A 22,717-nucleotide genomic window follows, 5' to 3' on the forward strand; every position below is an offset into this window, starting at 1 on the left:
GAACAATAGGAGGTTAGATCTCATAAAGTTCAATTCCCGTTCTCAACACATGACCCATATGAGCTCGAAGTTTCCTTTGTAACTCTCGAAACTTCTTCTTCGTGGCTCCATTCCAATTATATAATTAATTATGTGAAAATTATTTGAGATTAATTTACATTTAAGAGTCTATTTATGAGTTAGGAGATTTTTCATAATTTTGACCCAGGAAGGGTAAAATCGTAATTTTAATTTATATTATGCTAATAGATTATATTATTATATAGTATGTTTATTTTGTCTTATTTTAGGTGATTTTTGTCAAGTTAGCTCGGTATAGTCACAATCGGGTATTTTGGCTCAAATCGAGTTTATGGTCCAAAATTTATAAACTTTGTGATTTGGGCAATAATTCAAATTATATAATTATGTGAATGTAAATATGAAAGTGGAATGATTGAATTGCCCTTAATTAAGTTATATGAGAAATATTAGCCCTAGGGGTAAAATGATCTTTTAACCAATTATACAAGAAATGAATTAAGCCATTTGTTGGCTAAGTGTAAAATAAAGAAAATAATTTTTTGGGTTTTACTCTCTCAAGACGACCCCTCTCTCTCTCTCAAAATATTCTTGAATTTTTGTTGTATCATGAGGTGAAATTAAAGCTTTGGTGTTGGATTTTGGGTTGGAACTTAAGGAAGACACTTGAGGTAAAATTTAATCTATTAATCTTGGTTTTAAACTTTGAAAAGAAAAAGAAAAGAGTTGTTAATATATGAAAATATTTGAGTTTTAAGCTGAAATTGCATGCCTTTGATTTGGAAAGATTAGTATAATCTTGGCTTAGTTATTTGTGGTCAATCTTGGTAATAGTTTGGGTTCCTTTGGTGTTGTTTAATTCTTGTTTCATCTGAAATTCAAGTCATTTTGTCACTTTGTTATGAGCATGAATTCTGAAATGAATGATTTGGGTTTTTAAAGCTTTGAATGTTTGAATTTGAATTGGATTTTTAAAGCTTTGATTATGTGATTTATGAGAGATTTGAGCTTGATTGATTATGTGTGTTTAGGCATGTATATTTTGATGGGAAATTCACCTATTATGCTTTGGTATTGGATGTGTGAATCAATTATATGACTTAAGTGAAGTTTGGGTTGAGTTTGTGTATTGTTGGAGCTTTAAAATTGGATTTTTGGGTTTTTCGAACCCAGTTGCCGCAGCCAGACTTATGGTCACCGCGACCAAACCTTAGAGGGAGCATTCCTGATTTTTCCGAACGTGTTTTGGTCATAACTTTTGACTCTGAACTCGGATTTGATGTTCTTTATATCTTTGAAAAGCTTATTTTGGGCTCTATTTTTTGGTCTAATATTGGAGTCGTAAATGTAAATATTTATAAAATGTAATTTGGGATTAACCCTATTATGTAAAAATACGAGAATTGTGACTAGGAATACCAGCACTTGGTCAAGATCACCCGCGGATTAGGATTTCTCCTCATACATTAGAAATCAGATTAGACAATAAATTAAGCACATAGATTATAGTGTGGTGGCACGATTTGTATTATATTATTAATTAGATAAAAGTGTGAATTAGGGTTATTACCCTAAGTTTATATGATGAGAATTAGGGTTACTACCCTAATTAAATATATTGTGAGTTAGGGTTATTAGTCTAAATATATTTATTGTAAATTAGGGTTACCACCCTAAATATATATAAATATGGTGAATTAGGATTATTACCCTAAAAATATATTCTCTTGAGCATGCAATAATGTATTATGTGAGTGAATGATTAAAATTATGTAAGTTAGGGTTAATACCCTAAAACTTCATACAGTAGAGTATATGTTGAATGTATTGTATGCATATATATGTCAAGAGTTATGTGTATAAGACATAACTGGGTTAGACCTGATAAACTATCATCAGGATAAACCATTATAAGAGCATAATGTATGGATTATGTGTATATGAGTAGAGTTATGCAAGTAGGGCATAACTGGATTAGATTCGGTAACTATAATCGAGACAAATCCTAGTAAGGCCTTAAATGTAAAAGAGACATGTGAGTGTAACACGTAGGTCTATGTTACATAGACATTAATTATAGTGACATTATCATATGGAATAATGTAATTTAGTGGAGTATCACAATATATATGCAGTAGTTTTCTGTATGAAGTGTAATTATTATTATTATAATTTTTCATGTAGTATTATTATTCTGTCTTGATGGGCCTTGGCGCATGAGTGCTCTAATGTCCATGCAATAGTAAAGCGGTGTCGGTTCAGCCATGAGTTCGAGAGTTTTGAAGATGAGTTATATATGTTCCAGCCAAGGTAGACCACGAGGTTTTGGTCCAAAGAAGAATTGTGTAGAAATTCTAATTTTTTCGCTTAGGTCGGCCTGTGAGAAATGACTTGTAATATTTTAAAATTAAATTTTACGGGATTCTAGATATGTAACTTTAAATATTTTGATTTGAAATAAAGTTTGTAATACTGTAAGATGTTTATTTAAATTAAGTTTAATATTGGTCTTAAATCACTTAGCTTATGAACAGGGACGGACCCAGTTGAGTTATTGTGGGGGCTATAGCCCCCACTAATAAAAATATTGTCTTTTAAAAATTTAAATTAATTATTTTTAATTTGATAATTATAGACTAAAATAATAAAAAAGCCCCCACAAAATTAAATAAGGAAGAGGTTTCAATGGTTACGTTTTTATTGTAACCATCATGGTTACATTTTTTTAAGCCATTGGATTACTATTAAATGGTTGTGATTAATTTGGAAATTAAATAAAAATAAATAATAAATAACTTGTAACCTGAAAGTAACCTAATCATTTATTTCCTTATAAAACTTTAATTAAGATTAATTATATTTTAAAATTTAATTAATTATAATTATTAATTAATTTTTTACAATTTATTACTATATAAGGATCTTTTAGCAATTTATTTTTTTATACTTAAATTATTTAAAATTTTATAGCAAAACTTTTTATAATTTAAAATTATACACATAGAATTTCATAATTTAAATTTTATTATTCTTGCAATCTTAATTTTAAATTATTACACTTAATTATTTAATTTTTTTATTTAAATATTTAAAAAGTAAAAAATGAAATAAGTTAAAGGATTTTTTAGAAAAAAAATGGCTGCACTTGTTATCGATTGATTAGCTTGAGGCCTCATACTTAGTTCATATAATTGTAACAAAATAATTAAATATCATTTAAAAATAATTAATTATTTAAAAATTTATTATATGAAGAGAATTTTAATTTGTGTTAAAAGAAGTTTAATTTTTGTAAAAAAATAAATTTTATTGTAAATATTATAATTAAATGGCTTAATTATTAAAATAATTCAAGTAAGGATTTAAATATAAATATTAATTGCTAAAAGATGTCTTGTTAAATATTTAATTAATTATTTTAAGAAAATAGTAAATTATAATTAAATAATTCTAAAAAATGAATGTCTATTTAATTAATTATTTTAAGAAAATAGTTAATTATAATTAATTAAAGGGTAAATACCATTTTGGACCCTGTGTTTTGCAAAAGTTGCAGATTGGACCCTGTGTTTTGTTAAATGACAAAATAGACCCTGTATTTTCTAAAATAGTAAAAATAGGACCATGAGCTTAATTTTTGACAACTTTTTTTTTAATACAACCAACTTGAAGACAATGCTTAATACGAACAGAAACAAAAAATGTAAATAATTTTGTCATAGCACTTTTAGATCGGATTATAATTAAACTTTATTTTGACAAAAAATCAATTCAGGGTCCTATTTGTACTATTTTAGAAAATACAGGGTCCATTTTGTCATTTAACAAAATACAGGGTCCAATTGGTAACTTTTGTAAAACAGAGGGTCCAAAATGATATCTAAAAAAAGAAAGTCTACCTATTAGTAACATGCTATTACAGGTTAAAGAAAAATGTTACCATATGATTACAATAAAAATGTAACCATTGAATAGTCACCCAATTAAATAAATTTAGTAAGAGTAATCTATCTATATATCTATATAAAGAAGAAGTATGAGACGGTGATGTGGCGGTCTAAAAATACTTCAAAGTCATCTTTCTTTTTCCTCTTTAATTCTCTTAACTTTTTAATTTTTTATTAGCTTGATAAATAATAATTCCAAAATTAATATTTAAAAAATAATATTTAATTGACATTATTAAGTATTTAAAAAATCAAAAATCACCTAAGGTCACGTTTTTTTTTTCAAATCAAAAGTAGCGAGTTTCCAAGTATGGAAAAGTGGCAAGGTGATTAATATTACAAAAGTCACATATTTATTTAAAAAAAAAATTATTTTTTAATTTTTATTAGGTCATTGATTAATTAACATTAAATAAAAAAATAAAAATATCTATTTATAGCCCTAGCCGTATATATATCTATTCTATATAAAGTATACCTATATAACTGAAATTTTTAGTTTTTGAGAATTTTATGGGTGACTTTTAATTTTTATTTAATAAAATAATAAAATATTATTTATCTATAATAAAATAATAATAAATATCCTAAATTAAATATTTGAATTTGAACTGATATTAACAATCACTTCAATTAAATATTCTAAAACAATTGAATCAGCTCTGCCCTCAATTAAATATTCTAAAACAATCGAGAAAGAAAAGCTGTTTTGTTGGAGGTGGCCACCTGTGTATTAAGAATCTAAAAACTCGAACATTGCCTTGATCGACGAATACCGTCCGGACGATGCTGTTGTTGCTGGTTCGAACGACGCTGTTGAGCCTGGCCTTGTTGATGATAGACCTAGGGTTTATGGGGAGCCCAAGAGGGTCGACTATATGGTGTTGATTAGATCGAGCGAGCGACCACTAAAGCTGAGATCAAAGATAAAAACAGTCACGGATAGACCTAGGGTTTATGGGGAGCCCAAGAGATTATGTTTGAGCTGACTCACCGAGTCACGGATTCCACATTGTCGTTCAAAGCTGATGACCTGACCTGATCAAAAAGCAAAAAAGTCTTTCCCTTTGGAATTGGAATCCACACCATCTCCCTTTCTTCCCTTCAATTCCACTCAATTCCCAATAATTGTTCTGAATTTTCAGTTAGGGTTTTCGATTGATTCTAATTGATTTTAAAATAATAAAGAAATTAAGATAATAAGATAAGGGAAGATGTGGGCTGCTTCGTGCCTGGTCTCATGTTGCGCTGCTTGCGCCTGTGACGCTTGCCGTACGGTGGTCTCAGGGATCAGCCGCCGCTCTGCCAGGATTGCTTATTGTGGTCTTTTCGCCCTCTCTCTCATCGTCTCATGGATGCTTCGCGAGGTCGCTGCTCCTCTAATGGAGAAAATCCCATGTCAGTTTGTCTTTCTTTCTCTATGATTGCTTTATGGTTTTGGCCTCGTATTACATGCGACCCTTTTTTCTGGGTATTTTTCAGGCAATTTCAAATTCCAATACTTTCTAAAGTTTAATTTATTCATAATCATATTCTATGCTTTCAATTAATTGGAAAAAAAATGGATTTAAGCATCGATTATTGATTGGTTGTGGCGGAGTTAATCTGCATAGAAAGTTTAGAATTTTCTTATATTTAGATTGAATTGCTTAGATGACAATGGTTTTAACTTTTAAGCTTCAATTGGCTTGACATTACGTGTGCTCACCAATTTTTCCAAGTGCTACTATATGGGTTTGTAACATTGTTTGTATTCTATGTTGTATTTTGTGATGCAGGGATTAATACCTTTCATCACACTCCAAGCAGGGAGTGGTTTGAAACAGATGCAGTGTTGCGTGTTAGTTTGGGAAATTTTCTCTTCTTCACCATCTTCGCTGTTATGATGGTTGGTGTGAAAACTCAGAGAGATCCCCGTGATGGTTTGCACCATGGTGGATGGATGATGAAAATTATATGCTGGTGCCTTTTGGTCATCTTTATGTTTTTCTTACCAAATGAGATTATTAACTTTTATGGTAAGTCCTATGTTTGTGTGTTTGTTTTCTTCAGGGGTTTGTTGTATCCCACAAAATCTTAAAACCTTAACTGGCTGTGTTAAGATTGACCGGATCCTGGTCACTTGATATTTATTTTCCTTTTATGCAAAATGCTTTGGTAAATTGCACTTTATTATCATACTTAGAGAATAAGATGCATGCTAATAACAGTTAATTTTTCTTATTTTATGACATTATTTTATACTATCAAATATTTCTTGGCGGCGGATTAAATAGTCAATCTGTTTAGTTATCAAGATCCGTAATAAAACAACTTTCTGGCTGCCTTTACTGTTTTTTTTTTTTTTGAGACTCTTTACTGTGCAGCATGGATGAACGATAGTAGTGTGTTGGTTTTGCTTTTCATTTTCTTAACCCCCAAATTAAAGGACCGTGAAGCTTTGTTGGAAAGCCACAAAGATGGGTATCGAATCTAATCGCAGCAGAGGAAAGATGGGTTGGTGGCTAAGAGTCGGCTTATGACCGCCGACGACAGAGGTATGGGTGGCTACGACGATGAAATGGGTTATGACCCTAACCCGAAACCGAAGATGCATATGAAATGGCTACGACACGTACGTTTATTCCTTACCAAGCAATTACAACCTAATTTTTTTTTTTGAAGGAACAATAGTTCAGCAATTACAACCTAATTAAATAAATAAATTTATGTGTATAAAATGAAGAAAAGTCATATATCTATTCTATATAAAGTGTGCCTATATAACTGAATTCTTGGTTTATGAGAAATTGTGACTTTTTTTTTTAAATAATAAAAACTATTATTATTATTTTAACAGAAGTTACATCTTACGTTAAGTTTAAAAAATAAATTAAACTTGTAAAACCCTATGATTATGAAATTCTCTCTGAAATTCTCTGTTAAGGTTTTGTTTTCTTTATGCAATTTCTGCTTAATTTTCTATAGATAATTGATTCGACTTGCCGTAATCCATCTAAGGTACTTACTATCTTGATTCTTATCATTTTCTTTCTACGATGTGTGCATATTTATTCATTCTTTTGGATAGTTATTGATGTCGAAATTTTGAATGTAGTGAATATAATTTGATTACTGCCACACATTCTAATTAGGTCTAATTAGGCTGTAGTAGAAACTTTAATGATTATTATTATCATGTTTCAACTATACATGACTTTCTCAATCTGGCCTATGATGTGGAGAGGTGTGTTGTACCTTTGTTTTATTGGTTTTATAGTTTTCCATAGTTAGTTCAATAATATTCCTATTTGGGACACCATCTGTTTCCCCTGTATTTCTATGTTTTGTTTTGAAGACTTATTCTCATTGTTCTTTCTTAATTAGTGTTGCTTTGTATTCTTCTAATGCCAAATTATGTTGTGCTGGATGTATTTGCTGGTAAAGGTGGACAAAAAATAAGAGTATTAAAGAATCACCACTTTTATTAAAGAATCAACTGTAAAAACCACCACAGCAATAGAAATGTATGTGCTTTATTTATTTCCTGCCTGTAATAATCTTGTTACTATGCTGGACACAATTGGTTCATTCATTATTTAGAGACCAAAGGAGGACACTTTACGATAATTGAATTATTTCTTGGACTCTCTTATTTTATTTTTCTTGCAGAATTGGAAGTAGTAAAATTGAAGGATAGTCTCTTGCTCATGCTTCAAAGGTAAACTATCATATATTGCCCTTTATAAATTACTTCCACTTCTAAATTTATGTTAAAATACTGAAAGTGGCAAATTTGCTCATTCTCCGAAAGAATTCTATCTAAAGATCAATCATATAAGCACATATGTGTATATATATAGTGACTACTTAGATGAAATTAATAATGACTAATTATTCATATTTTGTGCAGTGATTTCAACTAAATAGCAGGACTCTAAGACTGTTGTCTCCTAAAAGATAGACTGTTTAGTTAGTTTTGTGAGATACTGAGATACATACACAATTTTTACACTGAGTCATTACTTTCATTCACATATTTTCCTTTTTTCCATTTAATATATTGTTGTAAATTTGTAACAGTTCCTTTACTTTCTTTGAATTAAAAAATATATAACTTTTTGTGTAAATATGTTAAATATATAATTATTTCCTTAACTAATCTTCATAATAAAATAATATAATAAATAAATCATTGTAGCGTATTTGATAATGGTTTTAAGATAAGTAATAAAAAATATTATGAAAAGTAAAATAATGGTTTCATTATATGTGATAAAGAGTATTATGAAATTAAAATAATAATACTTTTTTAAACTTATTAAAATAATAGAGTAATACACAATAAGTATTATTGTAAATTAATCAATAATATTTTTAATATAAGTGAAATAATGCATTATGAAAACTCATAAAGATAATGTAAATTTAAACATATTAATGTATTAAAATAATACTTAAAAAGTATTATAAAAGAGTCAATAATATTTTAGTATAAGTCATAAAATACATTATAAAAGTGTCATGACTTTTAATAACATAGCCTTCTTTAATATTTTGAAAAGTATTATGGTAAGATTTTTATAATACTTTTTTGGTATTATGGAAAGCCTTTTTTCTTGTAGTGTATATCTCAGTGTTTTTATTATTTTTTAGAAATTATTTTACAATAAATATGGTTTCTTTTGCTCCTTAGGTCTCTCTTCGTCCTACAGATTGCGGGGATTGTACAAAGGCTCAACGGAGCTGCAGTGGGCATAACGGTTAAAAGAACATAATTTTTAGTTTTTGGACGTATATAATCTTTTTTATTAATATTTTTAATTATCAATATTTTAGTCAACCCATTTTCTCCTCTATTTCTGTCTCTCTAAATCTGTACCAATAAAATTATTACTGTTTTTGTTTTCAGATTTCTCATACCTCTACACTTCTTGATTGGGGGAAGGGGGTCATAGGTGAGAGGCTGACACTTTAACAGTCCTAACCTCTCTCCATTGTAATTTACTTAGAAATAGGAGTACCATACTTTGAATAGCATTGAAAAATTGGGACTCTTTTTCATTTATCAATTACAGTAGCTGTGTGTGAAACTATGGCTCCTGTGAAGCTAATACAAAATATGACATAACAACTATTCAGTTTGCCATTGTTTATTAGGCTTTGAGCCAAAGATTAAAGAAAATTAGAATGCAAGGTATTGGTAAAAATAGTGTGTGAGAAAGAGTTCTTTGAGCTCTTGAGATGATGCAGGGAAGAAAGATGGGTTCATTAAATTTTCTAGCTTGAAATTGCCTTAATACTCAATATACTTGGATGAGTAAGATTATGAATCTTGAGGTATGCTCTTGTAAAACTTATACAAACTTGGATATCAGTGTGGAGAAAGCAGAGTGGCTGCTTCGTCTGATTTAGAGATCTGCTTGATATTCAAAAATTTCAATCTTGCAGAAAATTGTGCATTCGCTATGAGGCTATTAGTACAATTACTTTCTTGTAACTCTTTGAGTGTAAATATAGCATGCTTGAGCACATGCTATATTTTTTGAACAATCATCAAAACTTTATACATTATTTTTCAATATCATAACATTATTGTTATTACTTGCAATCAGTTTCATTAACAATAGTCATTTAAATTATAGATCGAAGTAGTGAAGACACTATTTTAATTTAAATATATATTCCCATTAACAATCTACAAACTAACACTATTTCCCTAATTCCTTTACCACTGATAAGAAACAGTCTTATATAAAAAAAATTTTGATTTATGAGAAATTATTGGGTGATTTTTTTTTTTTCTTTTAAGTTTTCTATTCAAAAAGAATAGTTTTTTTTTTTTTTGGTTGAGGTTAATGGGGTCAAATCCCCAATTTATTTTTATCTATAACGGGGTTAAGAACATATTTAAATTATCAAGTTTTCTTAAACACTAATATATTACATTCGGTATTCACTTTTAATTGACAAAATTATAAGCTATAATATTTAGATACACATAATAATAATCTCACCTAATAACTAATAATATTTTTTCTTGAGCAATTTGCGGCGAAACTCCCTTATGTTTTGATTTTTATACACTTAACCCCCTTATCTTTATTTTTGGTGGCAAAACCCCCTTATGTTTTAATTTTTATACACTTAACCCCCTTATCTTTTTTTTGGTGGCAAAACCCCCTTATGTTTTAATTTTTATACACTTAACCCCTCTATCTTTTGTTTTGGTGGCAAAACCCTTCAGTTTACTTTTCTTTGCAAATTTAAAGTTTTAGTTAAATATTACCGTTAAAAACTAACCGGATTACTACTGTATCGACTTCGAGGTTTTACCGTTACATATACAAAGGTGTATACAGTGGTCATCCAGTTGATATTTAACGGTAATATTTAACTGGCGTGTCAAATTTGCAAAGAAAAATAAACATAAGGGGGTTTTGCCACAAAAAAAAAGATAAGGGGGTTAAGTGTATAAAAATTAAAACATAAGGGGGTTTTGCCACAAAAAAAAAGATAAGGGGGTTAGTGTATAAAAATTAAAACATAAGGGAGTTTTACCACCAAAAATAAAGATAAGGGGGTTAAGTGTATAAAAATCAAAATATAAGGGGGTTTCGCCGCAAATTGCTCTTTTTTCTTTAATTTTTAATTGTATCACTTTTAAATAACATAGAAAAAAATTAGCATAAAATTTAGTATACGTGCCTCGCACGTAGCTTTTTACTAGTATATATATGTATATGTACTAGGTGATTGTTACGTGCCAAGCCACGTAGTGTTAGTTTTATTTAATATTTTAGTTTTTTATTTTAATTAATAATTAAAATAGTATAATTATTTGAACAATTTGTTTTATAAAAATAAAATATGTGTTAGTATATTTAGTAAGTAAAACATAGTTGTGTTATAATAATGTATGTTATTAATAGTAAAATGTACATTAATCTTCTAATTGAAAAAAGTTCTATTATCTCATTTCATATCTAATAATAGTTACACAACTATATATTTATAGACTTTCACATTCTTTGCAAATTACTAATAAGCACCAATAATATTTTCATATTCTAATATTTTTCAACCTTCTCCTCTTGGTGGTAAAATTAAAAATAAAACTAAAAATAAGCACAAACATATAAGGTAAATACTAATTACAAATTTCATTTCATCTTTTTTTTTTTTTTTAATTATTTTTTTAAGCCCAAGCCTAAAAATCTCTAAGCCAACACAATCAATCTTCTTTTATATTATCTTTTCTAGATATTTTATCTATATTTTTCTTTTTTAAAAAATAAATAAAAAAATTATTAATATTCTCTCAAGATAGGTTTGTTAGAGAGATATGTGGCTAAGATGATTTTTTTAATTTAAAAAGAGATTATTAATATTTAAAAGATTGTTTATTTAAAAGATTGTTTAATTTTTTGGTTTAATTATTGGGTTTATTTTTTAACGGAAGATCAAACCTAATCGTTAAATTTAACAGAATATTCTTTTATTTTTAAGTATATTCTGTTAAACCAAGAATGTTAAACCAAGAAATGCCGTTAGATAGGCACTTTTAATATATAAAGATATTTAGCATGCACACTTTTATTTTACTCTTTATTTTCTACTCTCCTCTTCACACAATTGACAATTATAAGGTTTTACCGTTTCAACTTCATTTATAGGTAACTCTATCATGGTTTTATTTCACGCAATTGACAATTACAAGGTCTTACAATCCGAATTTCATCCATAAGGTAACTCTATCATAGTTTTCTTTTGTTTCTCTTCCTCTTTATAATTATAGTTTTTTTGGATTTGATTTCAATTTCTCTTTCTCTTTATAGTTATAACTTTTTTAGATTCAACTTATCTTTACGATAATTTACTCTCTCAATCTTAATATTTTTTCTGATACTCTAACTAATAAATAATAACTATTTATTTTGTTGTTAGATTTTTTGTATTTATTTTGATTTTCTTTTTTTTTTTTTTTTTTTTGAAAAACTTATAAGAAAAAGGTTTGTTAAGTATAATTTATTTAGTACTTTATTTGGTACATAATAACGTATTTATTTAATGTAATATTTTTCAAATAGTTTTTAATTTTTATTTTAAGGATTGATGTAATGTTGTTCTCTTAAAATATACACACATAAATATAATTTTCATAATTAAATTGATTGGATTGATTTAGTATTTATGAAGTACTATAACAGATGTTAACTAGATATAGCTACATATTTTTTTGAGGAAATTATACTCTATACTCTTTTTATATTGTCCTCTTTTATTTTTACCTTCTTTTTTAAAATCTATCATTTTTACCTCTTTTTCTAAATATTGTACCAATTTTGCCCCTATCACTTCAAGATACTCTCCATGTGATTCTCTTATGTAAGGGTATTTTGGGTACAATACATATAAAAAGAGGTATGTTTCAAATAAACATAAAATTAGAGGTAAATTTGATTAATTGATGAATAAAAGAGGCATTTTTCAACTTACCCCTATTTTTTTTCTAATCCATTCCTCACTTTTTTTTTTCATTTTCTTTTATTTTAATTAAATTAAATTAATCTAAATATCTATTATAAAAGAAACTGAAAAATATCTTTAAATATCCTTAAAGTATTTATTATTATCTCTTTTTCTTTTCTTCATTTTATTATACGTTATATAATTTATAGTTTATAATGAATTATGAAAACTATAGTTAGCTAATTATCCACTATATCGTTAATGAACTATATATATTAATATTATAACTTAAATCTTAACCTACATGTTAATAAATATCGTTAATGAGCTATATATATTATTAATGAACTATATGTATGGTAAATATCTATCTATGTATCTATGTATCCGCTAATCTATATGTTATTGTTTGATTCTCTTAAATTAATTAGGACTAATTCAGATTTACAGTATTCCTAACATATACAATTAAAAATCACTCAACATAACCTTATCTAATTCTCTCAATTTAAATTAATAAAAAATATTAATTTTAATATATTTTTATAACTTAATTATTAATAAACAAAATATAACCGCACGCGAAGCGCGGTTTGTTTCCTAGTTATAATATATGTATAAATATTTTTTAATAATAAATAAGCCCCTACAAAGTAAAATTTCTGGGTCCGTCACTGCTTATGAACCCCGATTAATGAGATTAGTTTATTGTAATCATGATACATGTTGTTTCTCTGAGTAAGACATTACATTAAGAAACAAATTGATTGTCATAGTGCAATATCTATGATTAAACTGGATCGGTTATTTGAGATACTATCAAAGAACTATTGATTTTAAAAGTGGTCACAAATATTTTCCTGTTACACTTAATCCATGAATTGTTTTCAAATAAAATTATTTTGATATGTATTAAAATTTAATGTAGTGCAAGTCGGAGAATGTTAGATTTTATTTGAGATTACATTAACATTTTGTTATTTTTATTAAAATTTAATTTGTTAGATAGTTCTTACCACATATAGTTAATGAATTTAATATTTATGTGAAATTTAAATAAAACAGAATTGTGAGTTTTTTTTATTAAACAGAAACCTTTGCAATAAAAATTGTATAACTAAATTTCTTCTCTCTCTATAAAAAATTATATACTTTTGATTTATCAAATAATCTTAGAAATCTATTATTACTATAGAGGTACCTTTTCCTAATTATTATCAACTATCATTGTGCTTTAAATTACATACAAATTTATATCCTGACGATACATCATTTTCTAAGATATATAGCTATAAAGCTTAGTAAAGTGCCATTTAGTGTATGTTCAAAAAAAAAAAAAAGTGCCATTTAGTTACTCGTGACTTGTGAGAGCTTGTCTGTCTTTTTGTTACTTTTGTACCCTTAAGGCCTAATCTTACTATTATTTTCCTCACAAGCTTTATTAGCTATGGACTGGGCTTAGTCTTTTTTAAGTAGATTTTTTTTTCTCTTACCATATCCTTAAGGGTATCGTTGGACCTTGGAATTTCGTAGGAAAAGGAAAAAAGGAAATATGAGAGAAAATAACTTTTCTAGCAACCACCAATCATATTGCAAGATTAACATTTTCTCTATCATATCCACCTATATCAATTTCAGTCCACTAGTTACATTCTTTGGTTGAAGTTTTGGGTCCTAAGACGTGGCATAGTCTATCCTACCTTTTCAAGTTTAACAAAGGTGAAATGGGCATCCTCTTATGTGTCAATATCACTATTGGTCCAATTAAGTATCAAGTCACGTATAATTTAATATAATAACTTTTAGGGAGTATCGCTAGCCAATCGCAACGCGACATGTCGAGAAAGTGCTAGGCACCACTGGTGCTAATAGCAATAATCTTAACAAAGTATTGTCTTTTTCAACTCAACAAGTCACCAATAATATAGATACATATAGGCAATTAATTTTGTGAGTAATTTGGTTTGGAGCACTTTAACTTCTAATAATTAAAAATTATTCGATCAAACTAACTATTAATTTAACATTTGTAAAAGTAAAGAAAATGCATACTCGAACGGCCGAACGAGATAAAATCTGCTTCCTAGAGAGAGAGAGAGAGAGAGAGAGAGAGAGAGTAGAGAGAAGAGAGTAAGAAAGATTTACAGCTCTAAAACAATGCAAAAACTTATTTCATAATTGCATTGTACACAACTAGTGAAAGCACAGTTCACAACGTTAAATAGGACAAGACACCACTATCTAATAATATAAGGCCACCGTTTTGGCCACATGGAAGAAAGAAGGAAAATTGTGAGGACACAAATGGCTTTCCTAAGCTCTACTGTTAAAACAGAGTTGGATAGCTGTATTCAGACCTCAAATGAATCCATTGCTTACTGAGCTTTCACTTCACAGATCAGGAAATCTTCATAATTAAATGGTTACTTACTTCATGTGGAAGAGTCAGATTCAGAAGGCCCATATAGCTTTGGATCAGTTTGGTAGTAAACAACATCCCCTGTATCACTAACATAGTGATCCTTTTTCATGCTTCTTATTAAACTTCCAAGCAAGTGAAATGGTAAAGGTCCAGACTTATTTGGCTCCTTATAGTATTTACCAAATACAGGTCTAGCTGCCTCTGTCTGTTGAGTTAATATTTCATAACAAAATTAGAAATTGTATGATCAAGACACAAAGAATGAGAGTTGCCAAGATCAAAAAACGAAAATTTTAGTGATACTTACTGCTTCCACTAAGTGATAATGTGGGATTTGAGGGAAGAGATGATGTATAACATGAGTTCCAATATCATGGTGAATGTTATTGATCCATCCATAATCACGGTCAAGAGTAGTTAGTCCACCTCTTAGATAACTCCACTCCTGTTTTGTAAAATAATATATACTTAACAACATGGCTAAAGCACTAAACTTTGATTGGTTTTTGCTATGTTGACTAAATAAGTAATCATAGTTGAAAGATTCCTTGTATATTTCTTATGAGAGAGGTGGTTTGGTACTAAAATAATATATATGTATGTGTGTATATTCAATTTCAATTTCAATACCTTTCCACGATACCATGGAAGTTTGTCCTCGTGGCCATGATGATGCAAGTAAGTGACCAAGTCCAACCACATGACAAAAATCTGTATTTGAAGGGAATCAGAGAAGGAAAACAAGAGGAATTTTCTTCCAAGGTCAAAGGAACTAACTGTATTAACCATAAAGAAAAGAAAAAGTACCCAGTAGGGAACAATATAGAGCTTAATGAGTTGAACAGGACCCATTACAAAGGAGAGCACACCGAGCAGAGCAACCATGGCAGTCCAACATGCAGTGGAGGTGATGATGTCTTTCCTTTCACTCTCAACAAACAAGTCACTGTTTGGATCAAAATGAGAACCCTTCTTTCCGGGACTTCGACTCCACTGTAAATAATTTCAGAGCCACAAACTAAGAAGCTAGTAAACTAACAAACAAATGGAATAAGAGAGAAAAAGCTAGAACAAGATTGCTTACCAGATAAAAAGGGTAAGCAAGCATAGGGAAAGGCAAGGTAAACCTCAGCAATTTGGTACCCTTATCCAAGCTATTGTAGATTTTCTCAGATAGCTGAGAAATCAAATGATATAAAATCACTGAATCATAGAATTGTTGCATGACACATTCACAAACACATATATGTACATATGTAAGAGGTTACACACTTACCGGATGCCAAGATTCATCGTTTTCAATGTGTCCATGGTTCTGATGATGAGTCCTGTGGCTTATTCTCCTGTGGAAACAAATGAAAAAAGTGCAATTATGTAAGCTCAAAACACACGCAAAGCAAAGAATACCTTAGATGACATATAATATAATAAAAAGAGATTCTACCCTTCATTTATGTGTGAAACTCACCATCCATGGTATGGGACAAGGATTGAAGAATGAAGAATATGACCCACCACGCTATTAAGGTTTGCGTTATTAGAAAAACTTCCATGACCACTGTAAAAGGAAAAAAAACAGACAATTGAAACATGGATATCCAAAATAACAGAATGTATAATCATCTTGGTCACCAGAAAAAATATAAACATGACAAAGCTACATAACCTATTACACCACTTTAAATTCTTCTAATGTAAAGGTATCAACTTCTCAGCCAAAGTTTTCTTTCTTAAAGGAGAGAAAGAGAGAGAGATCATAATTACCAGTCGTGGCCAAGAACAAAAAGAGCCCAGAACATGGTTCCTTGAGCAATCCAGTACAGAGGCCAAACGGCCCAGTTGTTTAAATAAGCAGCCGCAGCCGCCATACCAAAAACGACAACAACGTCTCTCAAAACATAGCTCATAGATCTCCATGGGTCCTTAATCCAACAGTGTTTAGGAATGGCTGCTCTAATATCAGCCAACTTAAATGGAGGCGGCGCACCAGGGTCGAATCCACTTTCATCTTCCACTACCCTCTTCTCATTATCTTCTTCACCAACATCGGAGACTCTTAATGGAGCACTCACATTAAGTTTCCAATTCTGCCCCCTAAACCCACTTGAGGAAGACAATGAGAAACCCAATTGGCTACTCTTACAGACCGGCAATGTCCTAAGACTCGACGGGATGGAAGGCTTCAACAACATTCCGGTTCTGGGTTGAGGGTAGACTCTAAGAAGAGGTTTTACGCCACATTCTGATAAGACCCAAGTCGCCATTGGAGACCCAGATGAAGAAACACACAAGAATTGTTCAAACTTGAGGTATGAGACCAGAGTATCTTCCCCTGGCGAAAGGGGTGGAGATGACTGAATGTGAAGAGAACAGAGTAGCTAATATAAGATGAGGAGAGGAGATAACGAAAAGGTTTCTCTCCTCAACTCCAAAGAAGAGAAAGAATAAAAAAAAATCACAACTTGTGCTTGTTGTTGCTTGACGCTTCTACTCTATCTTTAATAGACGGGGTGTTCTCCCTCTCACAAAGTTGGGTAATGTGGTACGGTGACCACCTCAGACTTAGTTGATAGAGAGTGGATTTTTGGTACGTGTGAAATTATTAATGTAAATAAAAATGAAAGGTTGGATTGGTTCGATTGGGCCATTGCTATTGCAAATGGGTCCAAAGGTACGTGGTCAAGTCTGCCAAAGGTCGGAGCAATAGAAACTCCATTAATCCATTTTTTTTAAGATGGTATTAAATTTTATACCGAATTTACTTTATTTAATTTAATTTCTACTTCTATTTGTAATGATGTTTTTATTAGATTTTTTAGCTTAATGTAAATTATATAGGCAGCCGATTTTGTGCCCAAATGTGCAAAATACGGATTGGAATCCGTGTACGGCAGGTAGGTCCCACGTTAGAATAGTTATAATTTTTAATTATTTAATTAAGTTGGCAACCGGTTATTCTAGGTTTGGTAACCGGTTGTAAATTTGAATTTTTAATTAAAAAATAAAAAGGTACAATTTTATTACTGTTCACGTCAGTTAAAGTAAAAAAAAGTACAACAGTTTTACTGTTCGTGGCAGTTAATTGTACAAATATACTGTCGGCAGTGGGTCCATGTTGTCGGAGTGGGGTTATTTTGGTATTTTACATCATGTATGTAATTTTGGAATTGTAGTTGAGTACAAAATATCACGTACCGAGTACATTAATTGTTTATGCATGCTGTTTAGTAAAATTAGTGTACAAAATATCACGTACCGAGTACAAAATATCATGTACAGAGTACATTCATTTTTGTTTCGTAGTACATTGTTAAGAATAATTTGTTATAAATTATGAAATTAATGTGTTGGTATATATTGAGTTTTACGTTGGTGTATTATTTTTATTTTTATTTTATTATTGTGTATAAAAAAAATTAATTACCATGGAAATTTTGACCTTATAAGATTGAATTTTCTTGGGTAAAATAATTTATTTGTTCATTAATTATAAATTTGAGATTTGTTGAGATAAATACCTTAAACACGGCAAACATAACATGAAGTATATAAATGTAGAGTTTTTGAAGCAATAACTAGAGTCATAAACCTTAAAACATCAACGGTTAAAAATAGCTAGTTATATATATGAATGACCATAGTATGATTCTTGTGTGGAGGAAGGCGGTTCAGGGAAATACGCGTTGGAGTGTTCATTGAATGAGTCAGTTGTTGGTTGATTGTGTGCTGACTGTTGCCCCTGAGATCCAGTATTCTGTTGACGGTTTGGGCACCGCCGATAATCATGGCCTGATGAGCGACAAATGCGACAATGTCTTGAGTTTCTTGGGATCTGCTCCCCGTTCGGTCCTTCCCTTGGATTTCCCGTACCCTTTGTTCTCACAACTTCAGGGTCTTTAATAATGTTGGGGTTGTTACGATATCTTCCAGGTTGTGGCGTCTGTCCTTCTGGATTGGAACTCATCTCAAATTCTTCCTTGAACATTAGAGTTAGCCGTTCAATCTCTTCCTTTGCACGCGTGTACGAATCCTCTGTTTTTGCTGCATAGAAAGTCAAGTTATAAGTTAATGAGCTGAGAGATCCAAACCTAGCCATCTCATAAATGTGTTGTTGTTCTTGGGCCGGGGGGTTAAAATGTAGGTGGAGATTTGTCTTCGCGGATTTGCTCCATCGCTTCATGAGAAGAGTATTAGGTATTCTTCTGATGTTTAATCTTTTCATTGTAGCCCATAAATGTCTACAAGGGTACTCCTGACTTTCATATAGCATGCAACATACGGTGTAGTGCTCGTTGGCCTTCACAAGAATGAACTCGGTATCGGACTTCGGATGCCGAAACTTTCCAATGGTGTATATCCGCCACTCTCCTTCGCTCCCGACTTATGACAAAATAATTATTCTCTAAATCAAGCTGCTCAGCAACCTTGTGGTACATAGTTCTTGTGTAGAATTCGGCACATTGGTTGTAGTACGTGGTCGAAGCATGTAGGATTAGGTGGGTGAGGTCGAGTGCATCTCGCTTTTGAAGTCATTTGCGCTCTCGTTGTGTCCGAGCTTTGAGACCGTCATATCTATGGTTGTTACGAATTCACGCAAGCAATAATTCTTCTCTAAAAATTTTTTTAGAGGCCGAGTTGATCGATTCGCAACGTTGTGTGGTTCTCATTCCTGCAACGAATGAACCCCTTAAATAAGTTTCTCGCCCACTCGTTTTCTTGTGTCGAATGTTGTTTGGCACCATTCATTATCTGTTAGTTGTTGGGTTTCAACGACGTCTAACCATCTTGCTTCGAAATCCTCCTCCTCGTAGTAGTTGTACATTAGATCTTTAAATATTTTCAAGAAGATCGGATCTTTAACCTTTTTGGAAGCATTTGTATTGAGATGCCAAGCACATAGACGGTGTGTCACATCAGGCATGTGTTCCATGATGGCCTGTTTCATGGCCACATCTTGGTCGCAACTACAACATTTGGCTTCTTATCTCCATGGCATTCGAGAAATTTTTGAAGTAGCCAACGATAGGATGGAAGCTTCTCGTGGAGGAGTAGAGCGAACCCGAAGATGCATGTGTTGAAATGGTGGTTTACGCCAATGAGAACAGTGAGAGGCTTATTGTACTCATTTGTCATGTAGGTGGTATCAAACCCTAGTACATCCCCAAAAGCCACATAGTCGACACGTGAGTTTCCATCTGCCCAAAATAAGTTAGCCAATCGATTCTCCTCGTCCACCTGATATACAACGAAGAAATTTGGATCCCTCTCTGCGAGACAATCAAGAAATCCCAACGCTCCTTCCGAGTCCGTCTCTATCTTTTCTTCTCGCTTGGCACCAAAGAACCCCGTTGTACATCTCGAAGTTGACATGGCATTCTCTCGTAACCTCCACTTTGCAAAGCAACATGAGACATTATGTTGGCAGTTTTAATTCCAACTGAGTTCATCGACCTAACTTGGGCAAGCAAGCCATCGGACACTACTCGGTATGATCTCAAAAATTGTACCTCACTTGATGAAGCGAGGTCGTGATTGTGTATTGTGCTGAACTCTTTGCATTTCCAAGTGTTAGACGGTTGTGTGAGTAAAATACGTAATGCTGCCTGACATCCAGTTCTAGTGACATCATGAGGTCTCTTTTTTCTTTGTGTTTCCGTTATTGTGATTCTTTTGTAACCCTCGGAACAACAAACCCACCTGCGCATTACGATGACTCCGTGAGAACGTCGTACATCATCTTTTCTTGTGCCGAAACCCATCCGTTTCGCATACATTTCGTAGAATGCTTCCCATTTTCCCGGTTGTCGAGACTCTTGCCTAGGACGTCACATATTTGAATCTCATTCACTCGGTTTTGTGATGTTTAGCTCTCGTTATGCTTTCCCATTCGTAGGTTTGTTCCTCATTCATGTTCTCTCGCTCGAGACTCGGCCTCCATATTGTATCTGTTTGAATTAACAAATTAAATGATAAAGTTAATAGGTAAGGAATGGTTTTCGAGAAAGATAAAAAAAAGGACTTACTGATAAGTAACCAATTGTTCCTTCGACGTTAATGTACTGGAGTGGAGTTACAGTGTTCGATTGTTATTGATATCCAAGAATTAGAGATGAAGAGTAAGGGAAAGATAGTGGTGAGTCGATTTAAATTAGATTTTTATGAGATTGAATGCCTCAGATTGTAGAGTAATATGGGTTGGTGATCACATTTAAGTGTGTTGGGCTGATATTAATGGGCCTTTCAAATATTGGAAACTCTATTCCACTCTCTTCGTACTTTTGAACGAGTAAAATAGTACAATTACATTTACTTTTGAATAAATTAATTGGAAAATAATGTTATTGTATGATTTTTGGGTTTAGATATTTTGTTGAGTTGTATGGGTTGGTGGTAACATTTAAAATTGTTGGGCTTATATGAATGGGCCTTTACCAACCTTTTTTAATGAATTAAACCACTTCGTACGTCAGGAAAAAAGTAATAGTACATTTTTGTATTTGTGGAAAATAAAGATTGAAAAGTAAGGATGTTTTTTTTTGTATGAATTGATGACATTTTTTAGTAGAATGGGTAGTTTCTCCCATTTATATATGTTGGGCATTTATATATGTTGGGCTGATATTAATGGGCCCTTCACCTACATCTTCTTATGAATTAAACCGTCGTTGTACGTTAGAACAGTACCGTAGTACATTAGGTTTTCTGGGAAAACGGGATTGATGAATAATGTTGACATTTGACCATACTACGTACGCCTACACGTGTATTTAATCGTGTAATTCGTAAATTTAACGACCCCTCTGTTGACACATCAGATGTGCCCAATGGAGTACATCCCAATAGAGTACAAATAACTAAAAACGTACTATGTGGTTATTCTCCACGACTTATATAACACACTTGAGACGTTTTCCAATCCGGCCTCAAGTTTATAAGAGAAATTAACTTGTAATTTAGTTATTAGCATTACATATATCAAGTATGAGTTCAGGTCCACACTGGGTTATTTTCAATGGACCAAATGAAGGTATCTATAGTAGGTACGAAGACGCTGTAAGCAAAAACACTAATTCTGATGCGTCCATAAAAATAATTCGTTATGAATCTTTCATAGAAGCTTTCTCTGCTTTATGTCTACATGGAGAGACGGGACAATGCTTCAATGGGCAGCAAGTTAGAGAACTTTGCTGTGTTAATGAGTTTCCCTGCATGTGGGATTCTGATGATGATAATGATGAAGAGGCTATCCTTAATTCTGTTTCCTCACTATTTGATGAGGGTGAATGCTCTGGTGCAAATAAATCACCCGAACAGGACAACGTGAAAGATTCGACTGACAAAGGTGAGGACCGAAATGGAGATGATATACAAGTTGGGGACAAAGAAGGAGTGGATACTTCTCCAAAAAACAGTAAATGATGCACTGTGTTAGTGTCCAAGTTATGTTATTTTATATTTTGATGCTATAATGTACTATCAGTATTTGTTATGAAATCTGTACTTCGGTTTATTTTGCAGTATTAATGTCACTTTCCTCATTAATTAATTGTGGAATTAAAAGTGAAGTGAATCATTGTGAAATCACAACTGCAAACAGAAAGAAAATAGACTTAAAATAATATAGTAGAGTTACATACAACTATATATATAATGGAGGTAAGTTCTTCAATCTCATTAAATGGCCTAACAAAAAGTTGATAGAACGGCCATATGAGATGAGTTGTAACAAAAGTACACTATATATATATATAAAATACCACGATTGAAACCGAACGGATGTTCAATCAAGTTCTATAACTTGAGGGAACTTCCGTTGAGACGGAGGGCTATTGTCTCTGAACGGGGACTTTGGTCGTGAAGGACTTTCTCTTGGAGT

General features: G+C 31.3%; 3 protein-coding genes across 7 annotated transcripts; 1 reads left to right on the forward strand and 2 right to left on the reverse strand.

Annotated features, from left to right (window-relative positions):
- The first annotated feature begins 4,614 nt into the window (after positions 1–4,614).
- LOC115724895 (uncharacterized) lies at positions 4,615–9,098 on the forward strand. 5 transcript variants are annotated; one of them, XR_009684378.1, is made up of 4 exons: positions 4,622–5,366; positions 5,747–6,582; positions 7,620–7,668; positions 8,644–9,098. XR_009684378.1 is itself a non-coding variant. In XM_061103760.1 (2 exons), exons 1-2 carry the CDS (start codon positions 5,183–5,185, stop codon positions 6,046–6,048), a joined length of 486 nt encoding a protein of 161 aa, XP_060959743.1. In that variant the 5' UTR covers positions 4,638–5,182; the 3' UTR covers positions 6,049–6,130. The 5 variants fall into 5 exon arrangements, 1 of the variants encoding a protein (XP_060959743.1); XR_009684380.1 differs by lacking the exon at positions 8,644–9,098 and adding an exon at positions 7,861–8,077; XR_009684377.1 differs by having other exon boundaries at positions 4,615–5,366; positions 5,747–7,668.
- A 5,267-nt stretch (positions 9,099–14,365) lies between these two features.
- LOC115705594 (omega-3 fatty acid desaturase, chloroplastic) lies at positions 14,366–17,414 on the reverse strand. Its single transcript, XM_030632968.2, has 8 exons — positions 16,606–17,414; positions 16,310–16,399; positions 16,118–16,184; positions 15,926–16,018; positions 15,649–15,834; positions 15,472–15,552; positions 15,149–15,286; positions 14,366–15,046 (listed from the first exon to the last, which is right to left on the reverse strand). Exons 1-8 carry the CDS (start codon positions 17,103–17,105, stop codon positions 14,852–14,854), a joined length of 1,350 nt encoding a protein of 449 aa, XP_030488828.1. The 5' UTR covers positions 17,106–17,414; the 3' UTR covers positions 14,366–14,851.
- A 2,368-nt stretch (positions 17,415–19,782) lies between these two features.
- Positions 19,783–20,615, reverse strand: LOC133036554 (protein FAR1-RELATED SEQUENCE 5-like). Its single transcript, XM_061113094.1, has 2 exons — positions 20,349–20,615; positions 19,783–20,232 (listed from the first exon to the last, which is right to left on the reverse strand). The coding sequence occupies exons 1-2, from the start codon at positions 20,613–20,615 to the stop codon at positions 19,783–19,785; spliced, it is 717 nt and encodes a 238-aa protein (XP_060969077.1).
- Positions 20,616–22,717: the final 2,102 nt, after the last annotated feature.

The sequence above is a fragment of the Cannabis sativa genome, chromosome 1 (genome assembly GCF_029168945.1).
Source record: "Cannabis sativa cultivar Pink pepper isolate KNU-18-1 chromosome 1, ASM2916894v1, whole genome shotgun sequence".
In the NCBI taxonomy this organism is placed as follows: domain Eukaryota; kingdom Viridiplantae; phylum Streptophyta; class Magnoliopsida; order Rosales; family Cannabaceae; genus Cannabis; species Cannabis sativa.